A 12,898-nucleotide genomic window follows, 5' to 3' on the forward strand; every position below is an offset into this window, starting at 1 on the left:
AAGGGCATTCCTCTTTCAGCTGGATTTACAACTCATCTGCAACACTAAATACAGATAAAATAAAGATCACATCTTGGTTAAATGTTTATATATAAAAGCCCCTGCAAATATAGTCACTGTCTTGTCCAGATGGTAATTGTAGACGACTTGTTCTCTTTGAGCCTTTTTCTTACCCCATTTCCCCTCAAGGTCTTTATCTCAATGCTTTGAAGCTCCATAAGTGACTGTGAAGCTGAGGTTAATATTTTTAAAATGAGGGAATTATGACTAAGAATGGTTAAGTAACTTATCCAAGCTATCCAACTTATAACTGGCTACTAAATGAGAGGGGGGGATTCAAGTCAAATTCTGTCTGAATCCAGAGGCCTGTCTCCATCGTATAAGCCACATTATTTAGAATGTAATGTAGTTGCCCTTCATATGAAATATATTCGCTGTTTTTCATGAATCAAGTGTAAATTCATATCTGACACTGAAGTTTGCACATTTTCCAGAATATATCTCTTTTTGATTTAAAAAACATGTGAACATAAGGCCCCTCCTTCTAAAGACTTAGACAATGTAGGAGCTCTTTAAAACTGAAAGGGAATTCTCTATGTCAATGAGAATATAAAGTGGAACTTTTTTGATTAGAGCTTTGATGTTTTCAGAAGAGTCATGTCACTGTTACCTGGAGCCAAGCTGGCCATTATAAGAGTCCAGGAGAGCCCCAAGAGCACAGGAACAATTGTTAAAATGTTCAGAACTCCTTTTTAGTAAAAATAGTTTCAGTGTAGAAATGGGAAGGTTTTCAGTAAATTCTCTAGAATCTTGAATTTTTTAATTTCCTGTGCTTAATCCTAGGAAAATAAAGCATGATAGAATTTACCATCTCTTGTGTTTTATATTGATGATACAAAGCTTATGAATGGTTACATTATTGTCCTGAAAAGTACTGTATGCAACATAATCATCATACTTATCTGACCAGGATGATGTTGGAATTGGGTGTGTGAGATTACCCTTTTGAGAGAGGAAAACTAACTCTGGAGATAAATTTGGGGAAGGGTGGAATGCGAATGGCTGATGCAGACGATGGAAATTGTTTGCCTGACATTTATCTGTGAAAACAAGCATGAATGAAAGTGTATAAAAATCAAACATATGTATATTTACATAGATTCACATATCATATAGAGTGCTTACTATTTGCTAGGCAGTGTGAAATAGGCACATAGATGAATGACAGATCTGTTCTTGACTTGTTGACGCCTAGCATGGGAAACAGATATGTAACCAAATTGTTGAAATATCCAAAGACTCTTGTTATGATATACGTAAGGACAGAGTTAGGTCTTGTCATTCATGACTGCTCAGATCAGGGAAGGCTTTGCCAAGGAAGTAATGTATATGTGCAGGCTTTTGAAAGATGAGGTGGATTTACTACTTTTTTTGCTCTTGAGAAGATGATGAACCAGCAAGGGCCACTATTTCCTTCCATGAAGTTACCAAATGTGAGACTTTTCTATGGGATGAAAGGAAAAAAATCATCCAGGTATATATTGTCTATAAAAGTTATTCTTAAAGGATGCAAAGGGTGAAAACAAAGGAGTGGAAAAATATCTATCAGACAAATGGTAACTGAAAGAATTCTGTTAAAGTAAACCATCATGAAACAGGAAAGATTCCTTACCCATGGACATCTAATAAACTTAGTGATACGGCTAATTGCAAATGTATATAATTTAGTTATACACCACTGCTATAAATATTTTTGATAAGGCAAAAAAATAAGTGCTTGGGCATTTGCTGTTTCTTAAATATGGTAGTTGACATCCAATTAGATCATTTATGAAGTCAGAATATAATTGCAGTATAAAAAATGTTGCTGCTATTTTCAGTGGCAAGCATTCTGGCATTCTCTTGATTTAACATGGTGATAGGTAGTGGTTTGCTATGGTAAATATCAGCTTGACCTTTGTGGCAAGAAATGACATTTCTGGGTTGATTTTTTGATGTCTGGTGAACTTATATTAGCATGTGGAAATCAGTCTTATCACAGCTCTCAAATATAGTATTCATTCAGGTGCTACTCACCACTATTGATTTTTGATGATCAGAATCCCATTTATTTATAAGATGATAACTGTTAAACGTGTGGCTACATATGAACACCTACTTTGTAGAATAATATAAAATTAAATTTTTGAATCATACCAAATAGTGAAGATCAGAAAGCTAATTTTACTTAACTGGAATTCTTCCAGAATTTTGATTTTCATAGCCTTGTAGCCAGAAATAATATTTTGTCTTGAAACTAAGATTTCTATTAAAAGTTTGTCTTGTAAATATCTTATACATACTTACTTTAGTAAACATGGGATAGGTTAGTCCAGGTTGGTTTGTATTTCAAAGCTAATGCTGTTAAGAAAATGATGTTTGATTATCAGCATGAGCCATTACGTGCCACTTAAAGCAAAAGAAAAGATTAACGGTTGAGGCGTACTTATATTTACATTGAGCCTGTTTGTACATATGAAATAGTTTTTCTATATGAAATAAGTTTACAGTACCATAATACAAAGTGTAAAAACTACTGTGCTGTTTCTAAGTGACTTGCAGGGAGAGAAGGTTGAATCTAAACCTATATTTCTTTGAGAACATTGAGTCAGAATGGTATAATCAATGGAATTTACCAATTAAAAATAGAACATGTAGACGTGAGCCAATGCAATTGATAACCAGACTTTTCTAGAAACTTTGCCATCACTACAGTTATTAGATCCAGTACTATAAAGTGTAACTACAAATGCATTTTTATGTTAATTTCCTAGTGCCAATATCATTAAAATACTCCAAAAGGAAGATATTTGAAAACTTTGTTTACTCAAACTGTACTCGATGATGATCATTACATTAAGGAATCCACGTGAGATCATTTCTGTTGCAGTCTGTTGTCTGACCTTTTTCACTGGTTATTTTGTCCACAAGACAATGCAAAAATGAAAGTGCAATTACATTTCATTTGATTTCAACAAAAGATTATTTTTCATACATGCATATAGCTTTATAAAATTGTGGTTTATTATTGATTTGGAGTTAATTATTGAGATTTTAATAAGACACTATGGTAAAAATGAATAGCGATGAAATAGTACATGTTGAATATGATATCATACTGCTTTCTTCTCCTGGACTGGCCGCACTGAGCTCTGCACAGAGAGACTGATGTGCAACTGACAAATAGAAGAAGAGAACCTGGAACAACCTGTCTTAGTGAAGAAAAGCAGTGCACGCATCCCTATCATCTTAAATGTACAATGCTGGGCTCATCTGCCAGTTAAGAGATACTTTTTTGGATGATCCTCCTCTTTCTACTTTGAATATTAATTGTCTTCTTCAGTCTCTTACATAGTTTAATTATTTTCATTTAAAATAAATTATTCTCTAATAATACTGGCTTGTTTAAAATTGGACCCAAAAAAGATACTTATTCCATTTATGTATTTTAGCCATCTAATCGTTGATTTGGAAAGCTTGATCTTCTCTACTGATTGTCACACTTTATCGTGCATCAGTTGAAGGTCTTATAAAATACAGATTCCTCCCAGAGATTGTGATTTAGTACTTCTAGGATAGGAAGTACCCCATAAATTGCATTTCTCACAAGTTCCCAGGTGACCTTGATGCTCTGAAATCCCCTAGAAATACAATAAATCATGGATCAACATGTCCCATTTGAAGGGAAAAGTTAGAGAAGAAATTATTATCAATCAAATCAAGGCCAACAGTTCTAGAGCTTTTGTTGATGTTGTTTTGTTTTCATATAAAACAGCCTCCCTGGAATTTCATTGCTGATGTGTTTTCTGATACCCTTTAACTGTTCTTGGGACCAGGCAAGATTTCCTTATCTGAAGACCATTTGGTAACCAATTAGGTTGTTTTAGTGGAAAGGAATCACTTGTAAATTGAACATCCACTATTTAATAACAATTGGCGATGTTTCTCTAAGAGATAGAAAAATAAGATAAATAGACTACTTAATTCCAAATAAAAATTAGCACCCTGTACTCTATTGCCTGTTCGTTGGGAGTCTAGGTGAACCAAGTCTACTACTTACAGACAAGTACGTATAACTTTATTGCTGTGACAATAGTTTGAGAAACGTGAGGATGGGTGAAAAAGCAACATGAGCGAGTCAGAAAATGAGTGAGGAGTTCCAGGTGTTGGTGAGTAATTTTGTAGATTTCCTGTAAAACAGAATTAATATTTCAGGCAAAGTGAAATACTTTGTCTAGATTTCAGAATCATAAGATTTGGTGCTACATGAAAAGTCTGTGTTTGATTACAGATGAGCAGAGGTTACCTTAGTGTTTTAGAATATATCAGGCTATATTACCTTATTTGCTTCTTTCCAGTGGGACTGATTTGAGAAAAGATCAATGTGAGCTATGGGTCCAAGGATATTTTAGGAAATATTTTGATGCCATATAGATTTTTATACATCTTTTTGTGTTGTCTATATACCTGCATAAAAATAATTGGAATTATCATAATTGCTTTTGAATGACATTTTGGTATCCCTCCTATTAATTTATCACTAGTTTTGCATATTCTGTTTAAAATAACCACTTAAATAATTAGACAGTGGTTTCATTTCCATCAGTAGATAATATTAACATTTATTGAATGAGTGTAAAATGAATGTAAAATGATTTTTAGATCAATTTCCAACATTTTTATTAAATTGAGTTAACATTCATTATATTGAGATTTTTTTAATGCCTATTTATTCTAGCCTAGCATTTGTACTAGCTTGTTACGGTTTTTATAATACAAAATTTAATAGTTTTTTTCCCATCAGTAAAATTGATTTTATAAATGCACAAAAAGAAACTTACTGACATTTCTTTCCTGACATTGTCGATATGATGTGAGAGGCATTACACAACATTCTTAATATTTAAGTTGTTGGTTAATGGAACTATGGTAATCAGTATACTTCCTGGTGATTTTAATGATGCTTATTTTTCCTCTGAGAAACAAGCGATACCTATTTTATGATGTGTCTGATGTCTTTTCACCCTAAACTAACTTTTCATTGTCAAGAGGTAAAAGGCAAGACTATTAATGGTAAAAACAAAACCAAACCAAACAAACAAACAAACAAAATACTGAAAGCATGTGGGGATAAAATCTCAAGTGAAATAACTTGGTCAACATGAAGAAGACACATTACACTATTTTATGTGGTATGCCTTTTCCTAGAACCTCTGAGAAATAGGATAATTACTAACTCACTCTTTTGGAGTTTTACTTTTCTTGATGATAAAAGCTCAGCAACTGTTTTTGTCAATTGCAATTTGAAGGGGTCACTTAAATTTGAAATGACAAAGGATGTGTATTATGGCATTAGTAGGATTTTGTCATCCCTCTTACATGTTTATCACTGTTTTGCCTATTCTGTTCAAAACCACGCTGAAACAATTGGTGGTTCCGTTTTTCATCACTAGATCATTCTAAAATTTATTTTGAAGATCTCAGGTAATTATTTGCATCACTTGAAAAGGGACAGAATGCCAGACTGGGGAATATGATGGGAGACCACCTGCTAGATACAAAGCATGTCTCTTTAGTCATAATATCATTAACAAGTACTTTTATAGCCTTAGTAACATTCAGCACACCTTAATTCTTACTTTGGAAAATAGGGAGCTTGTTTGTACTCAACACTATTGGATTTCAACTATTTTCTTCTTTTTTAAAAAAGATTATTTTGAGACAGAGTAGCACACTTGCTCGTGTGCATTTACACGCACATGAGTGTGGGTAGGAGGAGTGGCAGAGAGCAGGAGGGAGAAGGAGGGAGGGAGAGGGAGGGAGGGAGAGAGAGAGAGAGAGACAGTGTGTGTGTCCCAAGCAGGCTCCACACTGTAGGTGCAGATCCCAACATGGGGCTCCATCCCACAAACTGTGAAATCATGATCTGAGCTGAAATTGAGTCAGAAGCTTAAGGAACAGACTGAGCTACGCAGACGCCCCTCAGCTGTTTTCTTCTTAATGTACAAAGCTGTTGTTCAAAAGAACTCTTACATATTCCAGTATAAACAAATAAAAGTGAGGTTGCCCTGGTTCGGGGGAAGAATCTTTTCTGGAGAAAGCACTGTAAGTCAATTCCAGGGTCCCATGGCATCCTGAGGCACAGAGAGTTTGAACACCACTGTAGGCAAATTCTAAACTTCCTCCCAGGTCTAAAATGCTACGCTTGGTTACATCATCCCTGAGGTAATTTGTCAGCTCCACAATATTTCCATCTCTTGAATTTTATATATTGATTTCTTGACTGAGTGAAAGTTTAGTTGTAATATCAAATGGAATTAGATATTTTTTTTTTTCCAGTGACAGGAAAATAAGATTTTCTCGTTTTAGTTTAAGTCCGATGTGCTTTGGAATAAATTTTTTAAAAATCTTGTAACTTATGTGTCCAAACATAATTTTGCAAGAAGTAGGAGTTAATCTATGAAAGAAGGAAAATTCTGTACCACTGTTTTCAGCAGTGTGTTATCTGCCTAATGACTTAACATGCTTCCTCCCTTCCACCAAAACCCTATGTCTCCTTGTTCTCTTTTCCTTGCCCCACACTCTGTGGTTGACCAAGATCCTTCCTCCACCAGTTGTTCTAGGAACCTTAAAACACTCTGCTTTTTCCCTTTCCTTCTCTGTTGCTACTAATGCTTTAAGAATTACATTTTCCTTACTGACCTAGTTTAGAAAAGGAAGAAGAGTTCCCAGGACTAGTGGATTATCACTTTTGGGTGTGCCCTTATGAATGGCTAGATGGTACAACCCAGTTTGTGATGCAGAATTTATTTCTCATACAGAAATGATGTTGTAAGTGTACCTCAGAGACTATAGAATGTTTAGTAGTATATGTTATAATTCATTTACTCTACAGGTGAATTTCAAAATGTGTGTTGGTCTGGGAGCCTATCAACTACTCTAAATGCCATTTCTTCCAAAAAGTGAGGTCTGTGTTTCAGGTAGCAATGAATGCAGAATATTCCTAGTTGAAGACTGACCATATTTATTGGTTGAACTACAGGTGCATATATATTTGGTCGTTCTGCATCCATCCATTAGATAGCATCAACACTTTTCTTTTCCTTTTTCTTTTCCACATTGAATTTAGCCTGAGGGGCTGAAATAGAGGCAACATTTTCAGACCTAAGCTATGTTTTCTTTTTAATTTAGATATAATAGAAAGTGGATGCAGTAAAATTGATAGGTGGTACCAAGCTCACATTAGGATTTATGAAATGGACAATTGCCTTGCATAAATGGCAAGTAAAAAATCAACCTAGTTCTTCATAAACATTTTATTCTGGGGTGTGCTTGTTTTCTGAAACTACCTCTACTAAATCTCCTGTCAGTCTTGAAACTAGAAGGCAGAAAAGCTTCTAGTGCTACAGCCAACTGCAGTGTAGCCAGAGAAACAGGCAACAAAAATAGAACACCAGGATTGCTGTGCGTGGGTGAGGCAGAAACCACATTATGAGCAAAAGCTTCCAGTATTATTTTAGAACCAATACAGAGCTCTGCACTTCTCTCCTCTCTCTTCCAAAAACACATACTATAAAAATAAAATGAAATTAAATGTATGTGCATTTGCCCTCTTAGAATTATGATTCTTAATTTTTTTTTTTTTTTTTTTTTTTTTTTTGCCTTTCTTTCTTTGGAAACAAATCGCCAGTATGGAAATACAGTGTGTAAAGCAAGCTGGGAGGGAGGAAAGAGTTAATTGCTTTTAAGGCCCTGCAATCGAGAATTATGGTTTGAAAGATAGAGGCTGGACAGCTGGGTTTGCTGGGGTATTTTTAAATGCATTAATGCTGGCTCCAATCACTCGGCCATGCTTGACCTATTTTTGGCTCAGGCCGACCATTGTTCTATTTCTGTGCCTGTGGGCCCTGCCGTTGTTGATTCATATGCAAATGGATTATCACTAGCTTTAGCCAACTTGAGCTGAGAGAGACCAGAGAGGGGGAAGAGACGCACACAAACAGATAGAAGGGCACCGGCTGAAGCCACTTGCAGGACTGAGGGTTCTTGCAACGCAACTCTAGCAGCCTGAAGAACTATAAGCCAGGTTTAATCAGTTTCTTTTTCTCGTGGGTACAGTTAATATTTTTCTACTTATTCTGACAAAGCAATAACCCCGAAGCACATTCCTATTCCCCACCTGCTTTTAGTTTCCGGGATAACCTAAACTCCAGACGGCCATAGCATCGACTTGGTCCTTTCTGCTTTGTACACAGGTTGGTAACACAGGAAAAGTGTCCAGATATTTTGAAAAGTGTATGTCCACCTTAACAGAAAGGGAATCATTGTGGAAGTTGGTCGGCTGCTGCCTCTCCTCGGGGAGGAGGGAGGACCAGGGAGGGTAGCTCCTGGGGCCCGTGCACTGAGCAGCGATGAATCTTTCATGTAGCTGAAGTAAGAGTGATTGGAATATGCTGCAGACAATTTACGAGAGTGACTCGTGTTTTTCCTCAGATGGGGTGGCTGGACGAGAGCAGCTCTTGGCTCAGCAGAGAATGCACAGTATGATCAGCTCAGGTAAGATCCTCTTCCATAACTGAGACATTTTATGTGTGAAAGGAGGCAGACTTGGGAAATGCAGCTAAGAAAAAGCACCTCTCAAGGATTTGCTGCTTTTTGGTGTTGATGTTGCTATTTTCTTGGTGCGTCTGTAGGGTTTAACTTAGATCCCTTCCATTACCGTTTCTGTGCATATTCAGCATTTAGGGACAACAGCTTCTGAATGAAATCTCAAAGCTTCTGATGAAGGATGGGACTGAGATAAGTAAAATGTAGTTGGGGGTGCTTTGCCTTACTCTGCAAGTAGAAAACGGAGATCTGTACTGATTGCAAGCTATTCTAATGGGACTTTAAAAATCAGGTAAGTTCATCCTGGGGCTTCAGTTTAAATTGCAGCCTCCGCTAGCCGGATGATTTTATATTTACAGTGTGCATACAGACGCACATCTATTTATAGACCTACCTTCTGAAATGTGTTTGCTAGGAGTTACAAAGGTAGTTTTAATGTGGCTTTTTCTCAGCAGCCCAAAACGAAAGTATTCAGGATGGAATAAAATTATTATCAGCAGATGCTTATTTTAATTTTCTTTAAAAACATTTGGAGAGTCTAGTATTGTCAGGCAGATGGATGGCATAGCGCACACATAAAGGTGTTACATGCAGGTGCAACCCTTTAAAGAATAACAGTAACAGAGTCTAATTTCTGGTTTCTCTCTGTATGTGCTTTTGCCGTCAAGAAGGTGTGCTGAGGAGAGGAAACTTGTCAGCTTTATCAATTTCTGTTTGTTAAAAGAGCAGACTCTCCACATGATAACACTTACTTATAATTGCTGCTCTTCATATGTAATCCTACAGCCAGTTCCTAAAGCTTGGGGGGGGGGGGGGGGGTTGTTTCCGTCCTCCGAATGTTTCAGTCTAAATTGGCTTGAAGTTCTCCCTCACATCTTCTAAGTTCCTATGTGGGCTTGATCATAATTATAGATCACCACATAGATTTCCATGAAAAGAATGCAACGTAGAACAGCGTTTACTTGCTAGAACTAGATGTGAAAGAAATATTCCACAGGTTGGCATGATGTCTGTTTCAGTGCTGAACACCTTCCCATTTACGCACCTATGTTTGAATCAAGTTATCTTTAAACCTCCGTTAGTTGCGATGATTTTAAGATACTTCTCTTGATCCAGTTTTTTGGTGGGCTCAGAATAAGAGATCGATCTTGTGTAATTTGAGGTGTTGACACTTAAGTGGCAAGAACTATTTTAACTAGTAGTGTCTGCTTATCTGAAGCAAACGTACTAGGATTTTAATATGGTTTATTATCTTTGTGGCTTTAAAGTTGACAAGAGCTTGGGGAGGGGTCAGCTGGTGTGTCTCCAATGGAACTGGTCACTTAATTTAGTGTTTTATTTTTTAAATATGGATCAACTTTTAAGCAATCACTATTTTGGGTATCTTTTCAGTACTACACTTTATCTGTTTAGTCCTCACTTCTGTTAGGAGTTTCATGTTTCTTTCACATGGTAGAAACAAAGCTGTGCCTTTGAAGCAGCTACTGGCCGCTGACATTGAATCTCTTGCCACAGGCTACAGGTGTTTGCAAGCCTCACTGTTTTCGGTGTCTTTGATAATCATATGTAACTTTACTCCGATTTTCAGTTGAGACTGTCATTTTCCTGACATGAAAGCAATAATATTTTCCAGCAGGGAAGTGCTTGAGACTGTCCGTGCAGTTGTCAGTTCTACAGGAAACATCCTGTAAGAACCAGCTCTTAAGTGAAAGGTGATGTAGATTGACATCAACTCTCAAACCTGTCTGATATAAATAAGGAAACTCCAAGTTCTGTTAACTTTTCAAATTTGAAACATAAAATCATTTGCATCCATTCTACCATGTTGTATAACTTTTGATGTTGTTTAATATAATATGGCCTTAACTTTAGTTCCCCCAGTCTTTATTGTGCACTTCCTCTGAGGCCCTGGCTCTCAAACTTGGAGTCATCAAGAATATTTTACAAAACACGGATGCCTTGGTTACACCCCCAGAGTTTCTGATTTAACTGGTATGGGAACTAGCCTGGATATTGGAATTTTTACTATCTTCCCAGCAATCCTAAGGTTACAGCAAACTTTAAGTAACACTGATGAAGGGGTAGGAGGAGACAATGGTGATCCTGGTGACCCATTTCAGTAGGGTTTTCCTTTAAGTTAATTGACAAGTTAGAGGTGTGTTTATCTTAATTTATCTGCAAATTTCATTTCACTCCCTTTCGGACCAGTGGCATGGGTCTATGATTGATAGGCATAGGAATGGATGGAGTCGTTGGATCTGAAAGAGATTATTTGGTAGTAGTGCAAAGTGGTGGAGACAACACTGTTCGAGGAGTCAAGAGCTCTGTGTTCCGGCTCTTAGCCATTTGGATAACTGGTTACTCATCTGTAACCTGAACAATAATGATGTCCTCATGCTTACCTCTGGGCATTCTTTATGAGGTTCAAATGTAACAACATGTTATTGAAATGCAGACTCCCTATTATTATAACTATTTTTAGTGAAAGAACCTGGGCTTCTGGCTCTTCCATACCATGCTCTAGCTTGCTGAACAAGCCAGCTGAGTTCAATTGTATGTCACATAGAACAATGATATTTTGTTTTGAGAGTAAGTTTTCTTTAGTTATCTTACACGTCAGTTACTTTTTTTGGTTTTCCTGTTCTGGTAAGAACTAGTCATCTCCTTGTGTAAATTGTGACTGTAAATCAGAGTAGTTTGTGTGTGTGTGTGTGTGTGTGTGTGTGTGTGTGCGCACGCATGTGTACATGTACATGTGTTCTGTAAAGTGTCTCATTACATAGTAATCAAAGGCAAAGAATTTGCAGAATGTATAATTGAACAGTGAAACCACAACAAAGTATTTCTTGAGATTGTTTTAAAAAGCTTTGTTTTATTGTTACCTATTGCTTTGAAGTTCCCATTTGCTGTTTTAAAAGTTAAGCTCCATACTATGCATTGATAAAGGTGAGTTTTCTTCAGAGTTCTTTACATACTGTTGAATTGCAAGTGTTTTATATGGTTCCATTTTTTTCTAATATTGATCTAGCTAGGCAAGACATTTTAGGGAGAACTAGGTTCTACAGTATAATCTGCTAATGTGTTTTCAGTTAAAACGCTCTGTAATATTGAATCTTGGAATTCATTATGAGTGACACATTGTGCTAGGTCAGTCTCTACTTTTGTGGCTTGTGTGGGCCAATATAAGTGATAACTGTGGCAGAAAGTGAAGCATGTACAAATATTGACTCAGGTCACTCAGCAGTAGCTGGCAGAATTTGGGGTGTTCTCCTGTTGCCAGGCATCTTGCTTAACATGTTGGACAGCAGAGCTGTCCAGACAATATTGGAACAATTACTATAAAAGAATTTCCTAGAGTTTATACAGCATTAATGTAAAATACATTTAAAATAAGGAAAACTCATATTTTTACTATGTATTCTTATTTTAGGGTATAAAAGAAAAGCATTTAAATCTAAATCCTGAATTTCTTTTATGGAAAACATATCTTCACCCTTTCAGAATCTTTTTTTTTTTTTTCCCTTTGGTGTGCATTGTCGAGGGGAAAGGAACATTTTAGATTCAGTAGCCATTTATGTCTACTTGGAAAGCAGAATCTAATTATGAAAATGTAAGTCTGTGAAATGCTCCTGTCATGTCAAGAATCACTTCTGGTATTTCCCATAATTACTGTTTTGCCATTCTCTAACTCAAGTTATCTTCACTTACAAGGCTGTTATCAATTTGAATATTTGATAGGTAGTGATCAGAAAGCTAGTTATAAATAGGCCCATTGAGAATAGGGACAAGAATGAATATTTTATATCTCTGTGGATTACACCAGTGGAATAATTGTTATGTCTGTTAAGTAAGAATATTCAATAAAACCCCTCAGAACACTGAAATAAATCCCAATTCTGAATATTTGTTTATTTACTTATTTATTATTTTTATTTAGAGAGTTGCATGTATATGAGTGGGGGAGGGGCAGAGGGGGGAAGGAGAGGGGGAGAGAGAGAGAGAGAAAGAGAGATTGAGAATCTTAAGCAGGCTCCATGCTCAGCATGGAACCCGACACAGTGTTGGATCCCATGACCCTGAGCCAAAATCAAGAGTCACATGCTCAACCAACTGAGCCACCCAGGTGCCCCCCAAATTGAGATTTAAAACTGAGGATTTTGATTTTAAAGATGAGAAATTTGAAAATGATGTATGACATAATTTTTTGCCACTGATAGATAATGAAGTGACTCTAAAATTGTATAACCTGGCC

General features: G+C 36.5%; 1 protein-coding gene across 4 annotated transcripts in view; it reads left to right on the forward strand.

Moving 5' to 3' along the window:
• HDAC9 (histone deacetylase 9) overlaps positions 1-12,898 on the forward strand; it is a 957,815-nt gene that overhangs the window by 419,586 nt on the left and 525,331 nt on the right. For 3 of the 4 annotated variants that reach the window (XM_042919682.1, XM_042919691.1, XM_042919700.1), the window contains exon 4: positions 8,533-8,595. In XM_042919682.1, coding sequence (XP_042775616.1) covers positions 8,533-8,595 — 63 coding nt within the window. Of the gene's footprint in view, positions 1-8,517; positions 8,596-12,898 lie in introns of those variants that run through there. The other variant, XM_042919708.1, reaches the window with a different exon arrangement.

This window comes from Panthera leo, chromosome A2 (assembly GCF_018350215.1).
Source record: "Panthera leo isolate Ple1 chromosome A2, P.leo_Ple1_pat1.1, whole genome shotgun sequence".
NCBI classification, from domain to species: Eukaryota; Metazoa; Chordata; class Mammalia; order Carnivora; family Felidae; genus Panthera; species Panthera leo.